We start from the raw sequence: 22,600 nt of genomic DNA on the forward strand, positions 1-22,600 counted from the left end.
CTCTAAAGATCTAGGATACGTCGAACTTCAATCTCAGACTAGGCGATATGGGGATCTAAATGAGACAATGTGGGAGTCGTCCATGATAATTCGCGCCATTCTTCTGGAACGTTGACGTTTTTATCTCCCTTTAACAACGAGAAGACTGTCTCATAGAAGTGACTCAAAGGTTCTAAGTGACGAATGATAGAAAGAAATCATAATCGACATAGACTCTCATCCTTCTCTGATGACCCATTTTTAATGCATAAGGGTGGCACAATCAGCACATAGACCGTGTAATCGAAAACACCCAGATGCGAGATGTGTTGAGTACATAAAGTTATATTTTGACGCCCTCTTTTACTCAAGTTTTTGACTTAAAATCTCTATCCATCACAATGTATTTTGTTGTTTGTATTGTATTTCAAGATGAAAGTAAGGACTTGAAGAAATCATCTGATTTTGAATATTTTAAAAGCCTAGAATGGATAGTTTGAAGCCCAACTTGCCCAAGATCCACTCGAAAGGGCCATGTAGAATAGCCAACTTGAAAGCTTTTCTCCGAAGTGCTCAGAATGAATTAGAAAATGGGCCATAGGTTTTGACAAGAAATTATGACATAAAAAAGAAGAGCTGTTCAGTTAGAAAATCTGATAACAGCTAGTTTTTAGTTACTCCTATACTAAAAAGCTAATTGTAATAAGCTATAAATGAGAGTTAATTTAAGGATGTAAATGTCTCAGATGTTAGAAAACTCCTAAGCCTTTTAATAGGAGAAAAATACACATAATCTGAAGGAGAAGAGGAGAAAAAAATAGAAAAACACAGTATCTGAAGGAGAAAAGGAGAAAAAAAACAGAAAATACACAGAATCTGGAAAGAGCAGGAGTCTTCAGCCTTAAGAAGTTTTTAGGGTCTAGCCTTCCTAACTTTTTATGTATTTTGTTATGCTTTTAATTCATAATATGGATACTTAGGGCTGCTTTGAAGCCCCAGACATGATTGAATTAATGTTATGATGCAGTTTTAGTTTATCAATTTCATTTGCAAGCTAGAATCAGTTTTCTGTCTTAATTGTTTCAAGCACATATTTTCAAGCTTAGCCACCTTGTTTATGTTTGCTTTCGATTAAGAATGATAAGGATGAGTGCCATATCTTCTTTCATTCCTTAGCAACATGTGGTTAGGTTCAGAACTAATCGTGTAAGCTGATTCCATGAAAATCTAGGATAAATGCCATGTTCTAGAGTTCATGTGATGTTCATAATCCTCTTCGTTCTTAATGAGTTTCTAGGTGCTAAATCTGAGTACATGCCATGCTAGGTTGCACCTACAAATAAAAGTTTGATGTACATGACATGCATCTAACATGTAGAGAAAGTGAGGATTCATAAAATCTAGTTATATGCTATGCTAGATATGTGAACATCTTAGTTGTGCATTTGAAATGGATAAGTTAAAAGATCATCTCATTGATTCATGAATGTTTAGGGGAAGGCCTTAGCTCATTTTTAAGTCAAATTTATGTCCTAAAAATGTTTCTAACCTATTTCATGTCTTAGGTTTATTTTTAGATAGTTCTAATTTTTCCCTTTTCTTTCTATCTTTATTTCTTTTCCAAAATTACTTAAACCCCACCTCCTCCCCCCCCCCCCCAATTTTAAATCATAGGAGTCATTAATTGATGCTAATATGTAAGAGTCAAAGGTTTTACTAAGTTGTTTATCAATCCATGTGATTTAACACCCTTACTTGTGCCACTATATTATCCTTATATTTGCACTCGAAAGGAACTTCAACAAGATGTCGAGCTCGTATCCGGTAACCAACTCAAGCACAGAATAAGGTTGGGCTGCGACATGTCTCAAGTGGACCAACATAGTTGCCTGCAATATTGCATGACCCCAAGCAGCGATCAGGAACTTGGTAAGTATGATCAATAAATGAGCAATCATTTGAAGACGCTTAATGAAAGCTTCTGCCAGGCCGTTCTGGGTATGAACATGGGATACATAATGTTCAACTTCAACCCCAACCGACATGCAATATGATAGGATTAAAAGCACACCACAAAGTAGCACACAAATGTCCTATTAATTTTCCTTATTAACAATAAGATTTATCAATTGTAGCATATGAAAATAAGGGTCTTTCCCGCAGAAGATTGTTTTATCTAACTACTTAGAATGTCACAAAAACTGGGCTGTTGTCCCTACTGACTAGCCACCGAAAAATAATTATTAGACCAACTTACACTTATCTAAAGTCTACGAAATTTTATATGCATATACTAGACACACAGAGCTATACTCACACAAATTTTTGGGATTTTTGGAGTTGATTTGATATTTAAATTAAATCAAACAAAAACAAGACAGAGACAGAATTTTAACTAGTTCACAAATTGAGAAAAACGAGTTAAGGGAATTGCTATCCACCACCAAATAATCATGCAACACATGTTATGTTTCATTCAAATTCCTTTCATTTTTGGATGAAGATGCTCAAGTTAGCTCAATGTTAGAACTCAACCTATTACTCTTTCTCATGTAGTATGTTAAGAGAATGGCATTTTCAACTTAATTTAGTCCCTAACATGCAATCTCGAATGGTGTGTTCATAGATTTAACAAGTAGAAATCATTAAGAACGAAAAGAGTTTGAGTCATCACAAGGCATCGTAAGTACTAGCGTTGTCTTACTAATCCTAGAAATTGGTTCACATGTTAATCACAATTAACAAGTACTACTCTAGAACATATGTAGGTCCTCATTCGACAAAGGTAGGCACACACATATTCATAGCATTAGAATCCTAGATATGCTTACTAAGTATGCATCCGTAGAAAGCATATAAATAATTCATCAATGAGACAAGTAGTGAACCAATTTTCATCCATTCGTAAAAGTAATTCAAACAAAATGTCATAACAAACTTGCAATCATATTCGGGGCTTCAAAACAGCCCATAACTACTAAAAATTAGTTACACATAATTCTCAAATTAAATCAAAAGAAAGACATGAGTTTGAGAAGATAAAACCGAGAGAAGAGAATGCCAACATTTCCTTCTTCCTTTCCTTTCTTCCCCAACGCAGCAGCCTTGCCTTTTTTCCTTGCTTTCCTTCTTTTTTTTCTATCTTTTTTTCACACTTTTTCTCCTCTTTGCTGCTGCAACCTGTAGCCCTTTTCCTCGTTTCTGCTGCCACATTTTTTCTCCATAACTCACCCCACTAACAGCCATTTAGTGATGACAATTAGTGAGAGGAAATGCTAAAACAATTGTAACTCTTTGGGCAGCCTTTATGCCCATTACTCTCACTTAATTTTCCATTTCCTCTGATATTTGAATAGGTGTTAGCTGGCTTGTTCTTGGCTGCATCAGTTTTGGCTGTTAGTTTTATGGGATTTATTGCTTTCAATGCTTTCTTGTCAGTTACAAACTGCTCAGCCTCTTGGGAACCTTTTAGTGTTAAAACGACCATAACTTCTTCTAGCAGAATGATATTAACAATCCGCGAAATGCTTCAGACAATAGACATCTTTAGCTTTCCAAGCATATAAGGGTCATTCTCTAATTCATTCTGAGCTGTCCACAACTTGCTTCCAAAGTCAGCTGACGTGCACAGGCAGTTTTGACGAATTTGTTACTTAAAATTCCACTTGTGCTATTTTTCTTTTCCTTACTTGACAAATCCTACAAAACATAAAAACAAAGAAAATAGCTCAAAAATATAAGGAACTAACTAAGAAAAGACAAGTGAATTTGATGTTAAATATATATAGATATGAGCTTATCACAATAGTCATCAAAAGTTTTTGATGTGAATTCTCCAGCATTATCTAATCAAATAGATTTGATCAGATAATTAGGGTGGTAAGCCCTAAGCTTGATAACCTGAGCCAATAGTTCAGAGAATCCAGCATTTTATGTGCAAAAAAGGCACAAGTGTGACCAATGTGTAGAAGCATCAACCAATTCCATAAAGTATCTAAATGGTCTGCAGGGTGATTGAATTGGTCCACAAATGTCCCTGAATCCTTTGTAGCAAAGTAGGAGGATCCGAACGGATCTTGTCATAAAAAGGTTGAATGATGAGCTTGTCACGCTGTAAATTTTTTTTTTTTTTAAAAGCATGAATTAAAAGGGTAACTTAAATATAATAACAGGTGACTGTGTAAGTAATTTACATAGTCATTACACATAAAAGAAATAACAACAACTCCTCAAAAAGTTTAAACTATTTACAAGTAGTCTCTTCCAAGTCAACCATTGTCTTGTATGATTAATGTTATTAATGTTTTATGAGTAATGCAAGAATGTATTTCTTTTCTACCCAACCCATTAATCTATATATTAAAAACAAACAGACCTGCATGTCGTGGTATGCATTTTACCACTTTGGTCTCGAGTGCTTTTAAAAATAATCCCCATATAATATCCCAAGTTTATAAACCTCTTTTGCTAGTCATCTTATCTAATTCATTAATCTCCAACCCAAATCACCCACATCGACGATTTATCCCGCCAATACCCTATTCTAATGTGCACATCGGGCTTGCCTGGAACTGGTTTCACAATGAATAGATTCAACTACACAAAAGCTAATTTCCATATTTTCCCACAACCCAAGTAACTCCTTTACTTCATTGACAATGATAATGATCATGCTAGTATAAATATACCACATGTATAATATATCACATTTAAGCTAATAGTTAAAATATAGCATGTTAACATATCAACACTTCACGTAATACAAGTAACCCATGTAATTAATTAATCCCCAAATTTCCCCTACCTCAAATCTAAAGCTATGCACTACACGAGTCAAGCACCTCACTTCTTATTCCATGAGTACTTCTTCCGCTTATCTCCTCTATCACTCTCTTACTCACTTTCTACATAATGCATGTATTACATAAGGCTCTGTGTTGTAAAAACAAGGAGCATTGCGCCTATTTATACTACTATAAGGCGGCTCCAAAACTTAAGGACTAAGGAAATATATTTTAATATATACATAAGGATTGGATGAAATGATGACTAAAAGCAAAGTAAAACAAGAGGTTACGTACATTCAAAAGTTGAGGTGGTAATGCTAACTTGTAAGCCACTTCTCAAATCGTTCTAATATTTCGAAAGGTCCAATAAATCTTGGAGCTAATTTTTTGGATTTTTCAGAATTTTACACTTCATTTCTTGGTGAAACCTTAAGAAAGACATGATCGCCAATGTTAAACTCCAATGACCTTGTTCTTTTATCAGCGTAATTCTTCTGTTGACTTTGAGCAGTGAGCGAATGTTGTTTTATAATCTTGATTTTCTCTGTAGTTTCTTGTACCTTATATGGTCCTAGTAAAACATTTCACCTACTTCCGCCCAACACAAAGGCGGTCGACATGGTCTCCCATAAAGTGCTTCATAGGGTGCCATCCCTATACTTGATTGAAAGCTATTGTTATAAGCAATTCTGCTAAAGAAAGATGATCTTCCCAGCATCCATGAAAATCCAAGACAAAAGCTCGTAACGTATCTTTTAAAATTTGAATAGTTCTTTCTGATTGACCATCAGTTTGGGGATGAAATGCACTACAAAAATTCAATTGAGTCCCTAATGCTCATTGCAAACTATCCCAAAGACAAGAAGTGAATTTCAAATCTCTATCTAAAACAATTGACAAAGGAATTCCATGTAATTTAACAATCTCTCGAATGTAAATTTTGCCAAGGATTTCTGTGGAATCCGTTGTTTTCAATTGTATGAACTGAGTAGATTTAGTCAAACGATCTACAATAACCCAAACATCATCTTTCTTTTTAGGTGAATGTAGTAAACCTGTAACGAAATCCATAGTTATATGATCCCATTTCCATTTTGCAATAGGTAAAGATTGAAGAGAGCCATCCGATTTTTTATGTTCGGCTTTTACTTGTTGAGAAGTCAAAACACTTGGGTACAAGTACTGCTATAGCTTTCTTCATACCACTCCACCAAAACTAACGACGCAAATCATGATACATTTTTATATTGCCCGAATAATCATTGCATGACGAGTAATGTGCTTCATGAAGAATGTCATCTCCCAATTGTTAGACATCTGGTACATATAATTTGCCTAAGTATTTTAGACTATCATCATCATGAAGAGTCCATCCTTCAGGCTTGTCTTCGACTAAAATTTGTTCTCCAATTAACTTGGAAAAGGCATCAACTTGTTGTTTTCAACTACTTTTCCCAACAAAGTCGGTCTTGTAACCAAATTATAAAGACATGCCTTAATTTCATGTATGTTCACATGTAAATTGTAGTCCAAAATAGACTCAATCATTTTCCACTTCTGAATTTGTAACCACGCTACAAATCCATATGATTTTCTTCTTAAGGCATCTGCTACGACATTGGCTTTTCCAGGATGATAGTGTAAACCAAAGTCAAAATCTTCTAAATATTCCATCAAACATCGTTGTCTTAAATTGAGCTCTTTCTGAGTAAAAAAAATATTCAAACTCTTGTGATTAGAGTAAAGCTCAAATCGCTCACCATAAAGATAATGTCTTCAAGTCTTCAAAAGCATGCACAATTACAGCTAACTCTAGGTCATATGTTGGATAATTCCTTTCATGTGTTTTCAATTGGCGAGAAACATAAGCTATTACTCTATCAAATTGCAACAAAACACATCCGAGTCCTTTTTCAGGAATAATTAATACTGGTACTGTTGTCAAGAGAGTTTTCATTCCTTGAAATAACTCTTCACAATCCTCATTCTAGATAAACTTCACCCCTTTTTGTGTCAACTTGGTTATTGGTGCAGCTATTTGAGAAAAATCATTTATAAATCTTCTATAATAATCAGCCAATCCGAGACATTATTTGGTTGGTTCCAATTCAATACTGCTTCCACCTTAAAAGAATCAACTGCAATGTCCTCATTGGAAATTATATGTCCTGAAAACTTTACTTTTGTCATCCAAAATTCACATTTACTCAGCTTGGCATACAATTTATTTTCTCTTAGTGTTTGTATAACAATTCACAAATGTTCCTCATGCTCTTCTTTGGTTCTAGAATAGACCAAATTGTCATCGATGAATAAGATCACAAATTGATCTAAGTAATGTTGAAAGATTCGATTCATCTTATCCATAAATGATTCTGGTGCATTTATCAATCCAAAAAAAAAAAAAAACTAGAAATTCATTGCCCATAACGAGTCCTGAAAGTTGTTTTAGGTATATCTTTTGTTCTGACTCGAAGTTGATGTTAACCTGATCAAAGATCAATTTTTGAAAAATATAGGGCACCTTTCAGTTGATCAAATAAATCATCAATCCTAGGTAAAGGGTACTTATTCTTTATAGTGATTCTATTGAGCAACCGATAGTCAATGCATAATCTAAGGGTTGTATCATTTTTCCTAACAAATAATGCAGCAACACCCTATGGTGAAGTGCTTGGCCGAATAAATCCTAAGAGATATCCTCTAAATCACTGGTATGGCTATCAAAATCGTAAGCATCAGCGTGTAGGTTCCAGATCAAAGTCGTAGTGTTAGGTCCCTTAGCTATTGTTCTTGAGAAATGATCCTGCAGGAGCACCCTAAAGTGAAGTACTTGGCCGAATAAATCTTTTCTCTTGAAGTTCTTGAATTTTCTTTTTGAGTTCTTTTAGTTCTGATGGTACCATTCGATGAGGAGGTATAGAAATAGGTGTTGAACCTAAGCATAATTCTATCACAAACTCCACTTCACGCTGTGGTGGTAATCCAGATAACTCTTATGAGAAAACATCAATGAATTCCTTTATTATAGGGATTAATTCTTTTATGCAATTTGTGAGCTTGCTTATCCTTATAGAAACTGAAAGTTTCCCCTTCAAGAGTATTTATGGTAATTTTCTTTGTGTTGTAATCAACTATAACTTAAGCCAGTCTACCCCTAAGATAATATCATACATTTTTTAAGCCAGTCCAAGCCTAAGATAATAGCATACTCCAATATGTCTAATATCTTCAAATCAAAAGGAATTCTATGGTTTGACATTTCTATCTCACAATACTTACACACTTTATTAACCACTTTACTACCACTCAAAGGAGATCCAACTAAAAAAGAAAATTCCATGTTTTGAGTTTCTAACCCAAGAGTAGATGCAAAGCATTTCAATATAAACGAGTGTGTAGCATCACCATCAAATAACACTCTAGCTGAAGAGTTGAAAACTAGAAGCGTACCTTCCACTAGTTCATGCTTAGCTTGATTTGTCGTAGTTCCTATGGTATAAACTCGTCCTTGTGTGAGTTGTCTAGATTTCTTTGTATTTGGAAGAGCACTTGGTCTGGTTTGTGAAAATTGCCCTCCTGGACGTTGTGATGGTTGAATAATTTATGGTATTGGCCAACTTCCTTGAGTTTGATAAGGAACCTAATTCTGAGGTGGTGGTGCATGACATTGTTTTTGTGGAGTATAAAATTGTACTTAGGGGGCATGATATTGTACTTAAGGTCCTTGATTCCTTCGTCGCCGTAGACAATTCTTCTTAATCTGTCCGATTTGATGATAGTGATAACATATATGGGGTTCTTGCCTATCCTGTGATTGATACGGAAGAGGAATAAATCTTGTTCGCTTATAGGTATGTCCATCACTAAAGTTCTTATAATCCAATATTCTCTTATTTTCAAACTGTTCCGCTATGCATGCCCTTTCCTTTACATCAGCATACTTGCTTAACTTTAGAATTTCCACCTTTTCCAAGATTGGTTGTCTCAATCCTTCTTCAAATTTCCTTGCTTTTGGCGTCGTCAGGAATCATATATGATGCAAAACCCATACGCTCTTCAAATTTAATCTCATATTCATTGATAGTTAAGTCTCCTTGTACGACATTAACAAACTCTCTTGCTTTCATACTCCACAAAGTACTTGGGAAATACTTATCCAAGAAGATAATCTCAAATTCTTCCCAAGTTGTAACTTAAGTAACTGGAATACTTAAAATTGACTCCCACCAATGGTATGCTTGTTCTTCCAAATAAGTACAAGCAACAACCCCTCGAACATCTTCTAGAACCTCTTGGTTATCCATTGTCCTCTTTATCTGCCTTAACCATTCTTCCATGGTTATAGGGTTTGGCTCACCACTAAATATCGTTCGTTTTGCCTCGTGGAATTCTCCTTGTATCTTTATAACTCGATTTTCTTCAGTTTCATAATGTCGGTCTTGGTCATTACTTTCTTTAATTGTTGTGGCCATATCCTAAATAGCTAAAATTACGTCGACATTTTTGTGGAACTCTTTTTGATTGTTCGCCATCTTGAATCCAACAAAGAAATTATCTCAAAATAAAAGAAAGAAATAATTATAATATATAGTATATGATAATACAAAGACAATTAAGAAAGCATATATTTAATAACATTTACACTATTTTACAACAAAAAGTTGTACACACTACTTCAACTATCTTACAGTATTTTACAACAAAAAGTCTTATACCCTACCCCCCCTCCCCCCCCCTCACTATCTTACACTATTTTACATCAGAAGACTAGTACTTAGCTTGTAAGACTAAGTAAGGTTTTTCTACAACCATTAACATGTATACAACTACCACTTCATTTTTTTAATCTTCCTCATCTAAATGAATGATGATCACTTCTAATGGTGTGCTTCGTGGTGGTGTAACGCTTGTAACTGAATTTTCACTCGAATCTTCTTTTTCTTCGTTTTCTTCTTGTACTAGCTCATTAGGTGGGTCTCTAGACAATGAATTTTGGATATCTACTAGAGGCCACATATTTCCATTCTCTTCTTAATGGTAACAAAAGCAAAACTTCCTTCTTAATGGTAAGAATACTTAAAATGGCAACTCCTAATCTAAGGATTGTAAACCTAATTCTATGACACCAATTTGTCATTTTTTTTAAGAGCATGAATTAAAAGGGTAACTTTAATGTAATAATAGGTGACTGTGTTGAATGAATTAAACAAAGTTATACATAGTCATTACACGTAAAAGAAACGACAACAACTTCTCAAAAAATTTTAAACTATTTATAAGCAGTCTCTTTCTTCCAAGTCAGCCACTAGAATTCTATCTAAGCTCTTGTAACACAGTAATACGGGATGAGCTAAAAGCTCAGTAGGGGCCCAATGTCTTCTATGATTAATGATATTAATGTTTTATGAGTAATGCAAGAATTTACTTCTTTTCTACCCAACCCGTTAATCTATATATTACAAACAAACAAACATGCATGTCACATACCATGCATTTTACCACTGTAGTCCCAAATGCTTTAATATATAAAATTACCCCTATAAAATATCTCAAGTTCATGAACCCCTTTTGCTAGTCATCTTATCTAATTCATTGATCTCGAGCCCAAATCACCCACATCAACGATTTATCCCGTTGATACCTTATTCTAATGTGTACACTGGGCTCGCTTGGAATTGGTTTCACAATGAATAGATTCAACTGCACAAAAGCTAATTTCCACATTTTCCCACACAACCCAAGTAACTCCTTTACTTTGTTGACAAATGATAATGATCATGCTAGTATAAATATACCATATGTATTACATTTAAGCCAATAGCTAAAATAGATTATGTTAAAATATCAACATTTCACGTAAATATATCAAAATTTCACGTAATACAAATAACCCATGTAATGAATTAATCCGCAAATTTCCCCTACCTCGAATCCTAAGCTCTGCACTACACGAGCAAAGCACCTCACTTCTTTCTCCACGAGTACTTCTTCCGCTTATCTCCTCCATCACTCTCTTACTCACTTTCTACGTAATGCATGTATTGCATGCATGAGAATTTGTGATGTAAAGACAAAGGAACATTGCTCCTATTTATACTACCATGAGGCAGCTCCAAAACTTAAGAACTAAGGAAATATATAATAATATATGCATAAGGATTGGATGAAATGATGACTAAAAACGAAGCAAAGTAGGAGATGGATAAATATAGGTTAACAAGTAGCTTGGTAAAACATGTGGTACACATAAGCACTAGGCAAATAACTAAATGAATGTATAAGAATTCGACACTTGTTTCTCAGGTGTGATCAAGATACAAGAGTAACAAAGGCTTGTCATAAGGTTGCAGGATGTGGCTGGTAAAAAAAGAAAAAATAACTCATATTGATCTCTTTCTTCAAATGGAGGAATACAATTGGACAAGCACAACCTAATATGATAGTAAACCCAAGTTCTAAGTAATGTATGTGTGGAGGCTCCCATGCATGCAATTATGTTTATATAATTATACAGAGAATTAATACATAATAGTTTATGGAATATGTCGAAATAACTTTCGAAATACGGAATCTTTCAAAGCTTTCCCATAGAGCAGGTTTGGCATGCTATATCCTGCTGGACCTCACCTAACCTTCTGGTTAAGGGATGCTAGTGAGTAAATTTGAGAACACGGTGCATAAAGCGCAATTAAATTGATCGCCTAGACTTTAGTAAATACACCAAGCACTATGGCGAGTATGATAAGCAAGTGCGATGAATTCTAACTTTCAGAGTGTTGCTCCAGATGTATTGCTCTGATCTAGCTAAAATGACGAGATCATATATTAGCTGTAAACATGCCTGTAAGGATAGACGTACCTAACAGACATCGAGTTAACATCCCTAAAGGGTGTGCCGCATTAGAAGAACGGTTGGTCACCCCCATTAGACAACCGGCACGTCGGCGGATAACCAATCAATCTGTCCATGGCTTGATGCGTGACAAATCACTCGGTTTGTAGGATTAACTTCCCAAGAAGATGAAGGATAAGGCACAAAATGAATCCCTACTTGATTGTGTCGTAATCATTTCCATCTCATGAGATTAATCCAGATTACTCCCAAGACTTGCAATTCTTATACTAATATATGGAATTGGAATAAGATCATCATCGATGATGTTTTCACTTACAGAGTAACTACTGACATGAATGAAAAGCGACAATATCGAACCATGTTCTGTTAGTGAAAACGTAAAAGTGATTAAACAACTAAAAGTACAAGCCTTGTTGAATTAGATTCCTTACCAAAGTATGTTTGAACGTGTCGTTCCTACATTGCTCAAGGTAACCCTGTTATGTTACAACTAGGAAAGGAAGGTTAATGAGATGAATGAAATAATGTGATGTAATGCATGCCTAATGGCGCAAGGCTTCTCTCAAATGCCATGTGATTCATTGTAGCATTATGAATGTGGTTAGTGTTTCTCTATGGGGATATCAATTTGTGTAAATCTCCAAAGAGTTACATGGACTGATTCAAATAGCTCAAAACCACAAAATACCCTTTCAATCAAATAAGGCATTCACTTTACGGATTGAAGCAATTTGGGCGGATGTGGTATACCTATATAAGTGATTATTTGATCAGTCTAGGATATGAATAAAGGCCATTGTGTGTTCTATTAAGAAGTCATATCCCAATTGCTAGAGTTGCAGTTTTTGTCCATGACATGAATTCACTAAGACTCTGGAAAAGTTTGAGAAAACTGCTTAATACTTGGAGACATAATTTGAGATAAAGGATCTTGGAAAAAATCGTTTATACTGGACCTGATGTTCATGCATTTTTCTTAGGGTAATTTGGTCCACTAGTCGAACTACACCTTGAAAGTGTTACCTTTTGAGTATACCTATGATCATCCATACACTAGATGCAAATAAGACCTTAAAGAGGTTGTGGAATCCGAAGTTCCATATCTAAGTTCAACTAGCGCTTTGTTGTACTTAGCTCATTACATTAGGCATAACATCTCATTTGTTGTTGATCTATTGTGAAAGATGCAGCACTGCACCTAGACCAATCACTAAATTGACACTTGTGACGTATTTTGTGCTACCCTGAAGGTATTATGGATTTGGGCTTATCCCTATGTATTCCGAGCGGATCTAACCCCTAATCCTCGGAATGATGTTTACCTTGTTTGTTATGCCGACACATGTTACTTATCAAACCAGCAGAAGACACATTCTTAAATGGTTACGTCTTTACTATTAGGGATATTGTAATATCTTGGAGGTCCATGAGATAGACCTTAGTTGCGAAATCTTTTAATCGTGTTCCAAGACTCACCACACTTCACTACGCCACACACGAGACATAGTTGAGAGCTTTTGTTGAGCATATTCGAAGCACTTACTGTTTTCATCTATCGTTGAGTCCCAATGATGATCCATAAAGACTATGCTGCATGTATCTTTCAAACCAATACCTGATACATCAACAAAGTCAACACCAAGCATATTGTCTACATCTCACCAGCAAAGCATCAAGAGATTGAAGTCAAGCAATCCGATCCCAGACAACCTTGTCGACCTCTTCACGATGTTATTGCTGAAGTCTACCTTCTAGAAGCTTGTTCAAGGAATTGATATGTGTAACTATCTCATATGCAACACTTGTAGTTTTCATTTGGAAGTTTTGTTAACCTTAGAGGGAGTATTTAGAAGTATACTCACTTGATCTTAATGTATTATTTTTCCCATGATTAGGAGCATTTTTCCCACTGGCTTTTAGCTACCTAATTAGGTTTTAACAAGACACTCATCCTGGGCTGGTCATACCCTTGTTAGCTTTCCACTTGCATTTAAAAGACGTATAGTTTTGACTTAATGCAAACTTCTCACGTTTCTTCTTAAACTATGAGTTTTATTCCCATAATGAGACCATAGCCAGGTTTGTGAGTTTTACTACTAGTGCATTCTTCTGTTTAATTTAAGACTCGTATTCGCTCATTATGCTGATGACTTCAGCAATTAAACTTACTTCATCACTGAAGACTTGATGCGATATTTTAATTAAGTATTTATACACCTAAGGGGGACTATTGCAGTCCTAATTAGATTAAGAATGTGATTGTGTAAATCTTGTTTAGGTTATGTTATATCTTTTAGGTAGTGTCCTATTTCTATTGTAATACTTAAAAGGCAAGGAATTTACCTTCTCTACTACTATGAATAAAGGCACAATGGGTTGAGAAAACACATCACAAAATTCACCCAATTTTCTACTCTTTGCCACACCCTCTCTCTATAATTCTGCAATTAAGTAGGCCTCCAATAGTTTATGAATTGTCAGTTAAGTTATAAAGCCATGGTTATATATAACAGGATATGATACTCTTCGGATCCAACCCATCTGGATCCTACGGATCCTTCTTCTTCTTCTTCTTCTTCTTTCATCTCTTTAGTTTTGCTTCTGCTTCCTCTTGTTCTTCAATCTTGCTTCTTCTTCTTCATTTTTTCTACTTGTTTCTGGGGAACTTCTACGCATCTTATTTTTCAGAACGACGAGCAGAGTTTGTCATTCCAGATGACTATGACGTTGCTGATTACCAGTGCTAAGGAAGCCACCATGTTGACTCCAGGGAAACCACCACGCTGACTCCGGGGAAGCCACCACGCCAAGTCTGGGGAAGCTAGGATGCCAACTCGGACCGTAAAGAAGAAGGATCCGGATGGGTATGCTTTGGATATGATCCTATCCCATATATAACATGGGTGTATCTCTTTTAAGTACAAAGAATTCTTCTATTTTAATATTTACTAGAAATTATTTGGTTGTGAATTCGTCATTCACGAGATTCAAAACTCAGACTTCTCACTTACAAGTGAAAAAAAAATACAACTAGGCTGTAATGTTAAATGGTGACGTTTGTACAAACTAAGTGAGGGAGAAACACATGAGTGTTCCTGTAAACTGTTGCACAAATTTAGTTGATGGAGTCTTAAGACTCTTAACCATGTAAGATGAAAATTAAAGTTTAAAGGAGTTAAAATGTCAAAATTTGAAAAAGTAAAAAAATAGGCCAAGATGATAAAGAAGGGATTATTTTTGCTCACCACTTCAAGTGATGATAATTTTCACCACTTTATTTATCACCGTTAGATGAATTTAAATTTTGAAATCTATGCAGTGAATAGACACAAATATCAAATTTAAGATTATCAAATGATAATAAATAGAATAATAAGCATTAACAGATAAAGAAAAAAAATGCTAAAAAGATTAAATTTTTACATCAAATTTACAAACTAAAAATGATGTTTTATCTATAAAAAATAAACGCATTAAAAAAAAATCCGATAAAAAAAGCAAATAGGGTCCACATATTGGAAACGCACCAAGCGAGAGACCTTTTTCGCTTCTTACTCTTTGTCTTGTCCAGTTGTCTTAATACGACCATTCCCCAATTACCAGATATATAGTGGGGAGAGAGAGAGAGAGAGAGAGAGAGAGAGATTGGGGAAATCAATTAGGTCTTGGCTCAATGCAATACTTACAGTTTCGAAATTGAAGAGCCCCATTTCTCTGAATTATTTCAATGGCCGATCACTCAGACGCTTCGCCTCTCATGCCTCCGAAGCAGATCACCGAGCCCAGCGAGATCGACCTCGAGGCGGGCCCTGGCGAACAAATCCAGTGCCGAATTTGCCTTGAAAGTGATGGTATTTCTCTTCAACTTCACTTATTCGCTCGCCCAATTGATTTCATTTTTCTATTGGAGTGGTTGCCAAATTCTAATTTTGTGTTTCAAGTCTACCAACCTGATAAGCGTGTCTTGCAATTGGAAATGTTGCACAATTCCAAATGTATTTCGAATTGAGTGTGAAACTGTGATTTTTTCTTTTGGGTTCCTTTTAAATGCTTAGAGTTTGGTATTAGAAGCTTATAGTGGGGGTTTTCCACTCAGGTAGGGACTTCATTGCTCCCTGCAAGTGCAAGGGGACTTCCAAGTATGTCCACCGGGAGTGTTTGGATCATTGGAGAGCTGTAAAGGTTTGGTTGCCATCTCTATTTTTTTGTTTTTGTTTTTCTCTTTTCAAATTCAGTGCAGATAACACCATGTTGTGGGTTTCCACGCAAATGCAAGCTGAGTGATCCCATCCATCCATTCATCCATCCATCCATCCATCCATCTACTATATCAATTTTTATTACTTGTCATTCTTCTCAAACTGTTACTGTATCGTGTTGTGTTGTATGATTTTTTTGGGTATTTGAAAAATAATAGAATGCAAATCCAATGACAAGGAAAGGTCATTAATTATAATCTAGATTGGTGTGTCGTGTATGGGCTTCAAAATGTGCTTGTTGTAGTTCAAGTATGAAGTAAATTTTATTGAAGTGAAGTTCCCTCAACCCTATTGTCTCTGGCTGTCCAGCATATGATGAAATGGAATCGAGATCTTGTTACGCTTGCATTGTCATGATTTGTTGCCACTTGCCAGTTGTTTGTTAAGAATATATTGATCGCAGTGTGTTATACATGCGTAGCAAATTAATTTTGTTTTCCTTGTTGATGACTATTTAAGTCAGTTTTAGACTGTCAGTGCATTGCAGTAAGACCACACTTGTAGAACTCAGAAGTGGGCTTTAATTGGTCCTTCCATTATGTGTATGATTTATCTAACTAAGACAAATTAGCAACATATGTCCACATGTTCGTGTCTAGCTTCTTGTTAGGTTTCTCCAAATGATATCTGATTATCTTATTTTAACTTTTTCAGGAAGGGTTTGCATTTTCTCATTGCACAACCTGCAAGGCTCCTTATCATTTGAGAGTTCATGTCATTGCTGATAGAAAATGGCGTACCTTGAAATTCAGATTCTTTGTGACGAGGGACATTATATTCATATTTCTGTCTGTTCAACTTGTAGGTCATTTGTTTTTTCCTTTAGTTTCTTAGTTTTGCTTGATAGTTTGCATACGTTTTGCATATATAAGCATTAAACATTTTTGTTCATTTGTACAGGTGATTGCTTCGTTGGCCTATTTGGTTTATTTAATAGATGCTTTACAGCAATTCTGGCTTCGTCTTGCATGGGGTTTTGACAGTGAGCTTAGCTTCTACTATATATGTGGTAAAGTCTCAAGTTATAATGTAAATGCTTATGCTAGACAAATAAATAGTGATAAATGTTATAGATAGTGTATGCAATTCTTATTTTGGGTTGTATAAAATTATGTATGGCACCTTAGCCTGTTTTGTTAACGGACTCATATCTATGTCCTTACTAACAAGGTTTCTGAGATGAACATGTTCATCAGATTGAAATTACATAGGAAAGTAACATGTGATTGAATAGACAAAAAACCAAGTGACTGAGCAAGCTAGCAAGAAAAGAGGAAGAATAAAGAATATATATTGGTCTGTAGACAGTAGCGGAGGGAAAGGGGGGGTCAATGGGTTCACATGACCCCAACAACTCTGTATTACTCCACACTATTTTTGCTATTGATCCCAATACCCCAATAAGAACTTCCAATAATCAAGTTCAGTTTAAGTTTTAGGTTCAGTTTAAGTTTATGTGTGTATGCTTGCTTTGATTTTCATTATTTATTAAAACACTATATTAATCAACAGTATTTCATAGTGAGTTGAATGAATTGAAAAGATTGATCAATAATCTTGCACAAAAGTTGGTGTATTTGCTTATGGCAGTCGAATTGAAGGTTGTGACTGCTTAAGTGGAAAAATCTAATATTATACAGTTAAGATCACTATATGGTTATAACTTGGTTGTATACGTCGAAATAAATATTGTCATTATTGATAATGATATAGTACAACGACAAGTTCAAATTATAAGAATCAGTCATGAATTATATATATCTAAATAACAAAATATTACAACATTTATTTCTTTATTATGACCCTAGTGAGTTCAAATCCTGCCTCCGCCACTGTCTGTAGATGTATGTTTATCACTTCTTTTGTTTTGTTTTTTTTGTAGTTTTTTCTACTCTATCCTTATTTGTCATGGACGTGTACTTGATTAGGTGTTAGCACTTGCAATTGTATAAAAAACTGTGGCCTTCAGGGCCCACTACAGTCTTACTTCCAATTTAAATTATTATTCACCAAACAAGCTCTCTTCTGTTTTGATCAAAGCAGCTGGGAGGATATGATGGTCCTCAAAAAGTAACTGGTTAAGTGCAATAGAATTAGTGGGTCTAATTTTGGTGCTAAAACACTAATCAAGGATCATTCATATAAAAATATGTTTGGAAATAAGCGTACTATATGTTAAATGTCTCATTTATTATTGTGACAATACAGAAACGTTCTCTTTGCCCTTTTAAATAGTAGAATAGAGGTGAAAAAATGGAGATTCGGTATGACTTTATTAAACACCTGATCAACTTTGTTTTTGTCTCCATGTGTTGAACAGTTATTGACTGAAAGAATTGACATTTAGGTGTCACAGCAGTGAATATTTTTGTTCCCAGATGAAATCACATGGATTTGTCTCACTTCACTTTCATGTTTGCTGATAAATGGTTTGAGAAAACTCATGATGTTATTGGGATTTTCGTTTTACAAATTAATAGTGTTTTAAGCCATTCTGAATTTTATGGATCAGTTTGAGATTTCAAAGTTTCGGAAATAAATATATAATGAAAATCTGCAAATGTAGTCTAGTGATATTTTCTGTAGCCATGTTGAAACCCGAGAAGTTTTTATCCCAATAAGAAAGGGGTAAAAGAAATACAGAGAGTGAGGTGGTCTTCAAGGTCTTCACGGGAGGAAGATACTAACTGTAGGGGTAATAGATTTATTAGTGTGTTACTGGGATTACTGGCTGAACACTGTGCTGTCAAACAATGACATTTAGCATTTTGTAATGGTATCTCAAACTTTATTGCACGGACTAAGAAAAATTTCAAGATAGTTACAATTGTATTCTCAGATAAAATTATTTTTTATTTTTTATTTTATTCTCATTTATACGAAACATAGTTATCTCTCACAACACTTTCTGAGTGTGTTTTATACATAATATTTCTACATTTTACTCTGGTTCTCTGAGTTTTGGGAACATTTTGAGGGTTTAGGGTTTATATATTGTGCCATGGTAGTTGGTATGGGTGGTGTCTCATTGCTACCTTTAACCACAAGTAGTACATGTTTTAAGTGCCTTCTATCTGAGATCTTTATGTTATGTTTCTAGAAGTCAAAAAGAAAATAAAAGATAGTGTTATGTTTCTTTGACCACGATGAAATCTTTGTTGCAACTCTTTGTTTTATAACTTTTCTGTTATTTAGCTTGGCAATTAGGAATCAATTGATTGAAATGTTGAAATATATATTTAGCATAATGGAAGAGTACATGTTTGCTCCCTTGTTCTCTGGGTTAATACTTCTCCTTTTTGGTTATGGTAATTTACATACTTCTATTGTTGACTACAGGAGCTCTATTGTTTTTCGCTTTGCTTGGGTTGTCTGGCTGCTTCATTACTTGTTACGACCGTAGGGTGCGCAACGATTTGGCTCAGCCATGTCGTGAATTATGCCTTTGTTGCTGTCAACCTGGGTATAAGTCTACACTTGGAAATCTTTGACCCAGTTGGTACACATGATTTACGTGGTTATATTATCACCTCTAAATGTATTAAGTTTTTGTATTTACAGTGAAGAATTTGTGTTTGTAAAATATAGATGCATAGTAATACAACCATAGCAACTCTTAGAAGAAAAATGATCAAACACCTATCATCTTTTACAGGCAAGCTCTGTATTGTTTGTGACACACACACATATATATATATATATATGCTATTGCTATGCATGTGTGATAGTTTTCTTGTCAAGCTTCATTAAATTTCAACTGGCAAACGGGCACATGGTATGCATGTGAGGTAATTTTTGCTAGAAGAAATTGAAAAGTGGGAAAAAAGCAGTGGGGGAGAGAAATATGGGTTTAATTTATTTTTATTTTTTATATAAAAATTTTAATTACTGTTATCCCCTGAACATATTAAATTTATTTTATTCAAACTACAATAAATAAGGGCATGTTTTTCTTTTCACCCTCATTGGTTGATAAGGAGGGTTCTCTTAATAATGTATGTAAATTTGAAAAATTTGACATTTGATTCCATGCATGCATATATTGGATTGTCCAATTGCTGTTCCTTCTTCCCTTTTCATTTCAATTGTTTCTTTGGCAAATGAGGAAATGTGTCTTCCTTGCATATATTACACTTTATTAATATGTTTTTATTTATTTATTTATAATGTTTTTCACTTAATATCTTGTAAGACAACTTTTTGTTGACTTTCTGTTTACTGCAGATAGGTTTCATTCATATTATCACATACCAAACTTTCTACTTTTAATTATCAATTTTTGTTTTGTTTGCTATTTTTTTTATTAACTGCATCAATAGTTGGATACTGTATTATAAATCACAACCCAGACACTTAATGTGCTACATCTGTCCACTTCTTTAGTGTGCGTAATATGTTGTCCTTATGATTCATTAATTCACATCACAATTTAGTGTTTATTCATTGAAATCAGTTTTTGAATGATGCAACTTAATTTTGAACAATCTCTGCAGTGTGTGCGCAGACTGTCATTTACCTGGAACACTTTGTATGTGGACTGACTGTACTACATGCTGGGGAAGTTGTGCAAGTATGGCAGGTGAATGTGGTTGCTTGGGAGGCGCTGGTGAAGCAGGGCTACCAATATTATTTATAATGGCTCTGATTGTGCTGGGACTTTTCACCGTGATTGGGATATTCTATAGTGTCCTCGTAGCTACAATGGTTGGACAACGGATTTGGCAGCGGCATTATCATATACTTGCAAAAAGGATGCTGACAAAAGTGAGTTAGGGACCTTACTTTTATAATTTGGTTTTTCAGGTCATGTTAATGTATCGTCTAGACACCGACTAGAGATTCCCATTTCATCATGCACCAAGCCAAGTAAAGATCAATGACCGAACATAATTTCTTTTTCTTGAAATTTTTATTTTTTTATTTTTTTTTATAACTACTAGGGCCATTAAATTGTAGTTGAATTCAGTAGAGGGACACCTTTAGCAGACTTAAACAGTATTGCATGGTAACCCATGTCATCGATGAGAAATAGTGTAGTTAATAGTATAATCTCCTGGTGAAACGTGATTGGAATTTGCATCTACCCGCACATGTTGCAGTTAAAACTCAGTATAAGATGTTGATCATGTCCCCTTGGCCCATTTATGGAACAAGGAATGCTTAACTTTGCAAGCTTAAGCTATCTGCTAAGCCGGATCTGTGAGTTGTTCTGATGAATTAGTAGGTCTACTTAAGTCCGTAATAGATAAAACAGATTTTTGTATATACTAAACTAACTAAACAATTTCTGTTTATCAAAAAAGGGAAGAAAATTTATCGTTTCTGTAATTTGTAATGATACTGGATATTGTCATACAGGATCTTTATTGCTTAAAGTTTGTTTACTGGTGTAGGAATATGTTGTTGAGGATGTTGATGGTGAGATAACAGGATCTGATTGGTCTCCCCCACCTCTCCCAGCTGAGCATATTCAGCAGCTGAAAACGCTCGGCCTACTATAGATATGAAGAGGGCTTGTTTACTATTTACCAGAATAACACGACGTTGAGATAGACTGCCTGCCTCTGCATTTGGTGGGTCAAGTGTTTTTACTATAGGCTTCCGAGTCTCGTTCGCTCGCTTTGATCCGAAAAGAGTTGATGGTCACTGAAAATATCCCATAACCATTTCTTCTTGTTTGAGTTATATTTGTAAAATTTTATCAGTGTAAGAAATCAAGAGTAGGATAATCTCAAAATCACTAACATGTATATCATTGATGTTTTCTAGCCATAAAAAAGAACGACTCCTTAATTTTCTCGCATTTCTTGTTTTTGGGGGAATGTCTAAGTGTTATCTTGTGGTTTTTTTGGTTTTTCTGTTTTCCTTCCTGGCAATGAAATGTACAAGTCTGATGTGGCCTATGCATTATCTACTTGTTATTGGTTTGATGGTACTTCTCTTTGAAAATTTGGAACCAAATGCCGTAAGCATTCGGTATTTGCGGGGTTCGAATTAGTACTATACTAGATTAGAAATTAGAGATTGAGTGAATTTTTGCGCTCTTCTAAGTGAGAGGGTGGTGCTTATTTAGTTTAAATTTTAAGATTCAGGTCTTAAATCAATTAAACTAAACTAATCTAACAACAATCAACGGGATGAGTATCACCATTATTTTAGAGGGTGTACGAAGTTGCACTTATAAAGATTAGAGGTGTGATTTTCCGTAATTTAAGAGTACTTTGTTTAGATAATATTAGGAATATTAAAAATTTAAATCAAATTTGAAAACCAAATGAGATGTCATTAATAAGAACATAAGCATGTTAATTGATATTTAATTAATAATTCAAGCATCTACAATCACATTATTTAATTTATAATTTAGTTTGAAAGATTTGGATTTAGCATTACCTTGTTTAGTAAGCTTCTTGATCTTTTGGGGTGATGATGGGGCTGCTAGATTCTTAGTGGGTCCATATCATCTTAAAAGATCAAAATTGTTTTATAGAATAATCGAACATTCGAGATGCAATGGATTGAATCGCGTGAAATGGTGGGTTTGGTCTGGTTGTTTGTATCACAGAAACTGGGGATTTTCCCATACATGTATGCGCCTGGCATACAAGAATAATGCTAGATAGATTAAATTAACAAATCAAATGAGGTGTCATTAATAGAAAATAAATACGTTTATCAACGATTAAGTAATTATTCAATCATCAACTTTCATGTCA

At 34.8% G+C, this 22,600-nt stretch overlaps 1 protein-coding gene across 1 annotated transcript; it reads left to right on the forward strand.

The window, feature by feature from the left end:
- The first annotated feature begins 15,209 nt into the window (after positions 1–15,209).
- LOC103928971 lies at positions 15,210–21,687 on the forward strand. The gene is made up of 7 exons (XM_009338108.3): positions 15,210–15,476; positions 15,722–15,807; positions 16,539–16,685; positions 16,785–16,893; positions 19,224–19,347; positions 20,378–20,648; positions 21,278–21,687. The coding sequence occupies exons 1-7, from the start codon at positions 15,353–15,355 to the stop codon at positions 21,383–21,385; spliced, it is 969 nt and encodes a 322-aa protein (XP_009336383.1). The 5' UTR covers positions 15,210–15,352; the 3' UTR covers positions 21,386–21,687.
- Positions 21,688–22,600: the final 913 nt, after the last annotated feature.

The sequence above is a fragment of a genome, unplaced genomic scaffold (assembly GCF_019419815.1).
Source record: "Pyrus x bretschneideri cultivar Hongxiangsu unplaced genomic scaffold, Pyrus_bretschneideri_v1 Contig18, whole genome shotgun sequence".
NCBI classification, from domain to species: Eukaryota; Viridiplantae; Streptophyta; class Magnoliopsida; order Rosales; family Rosaceae; genus Pyrus; species Pyrus x bretschneideri.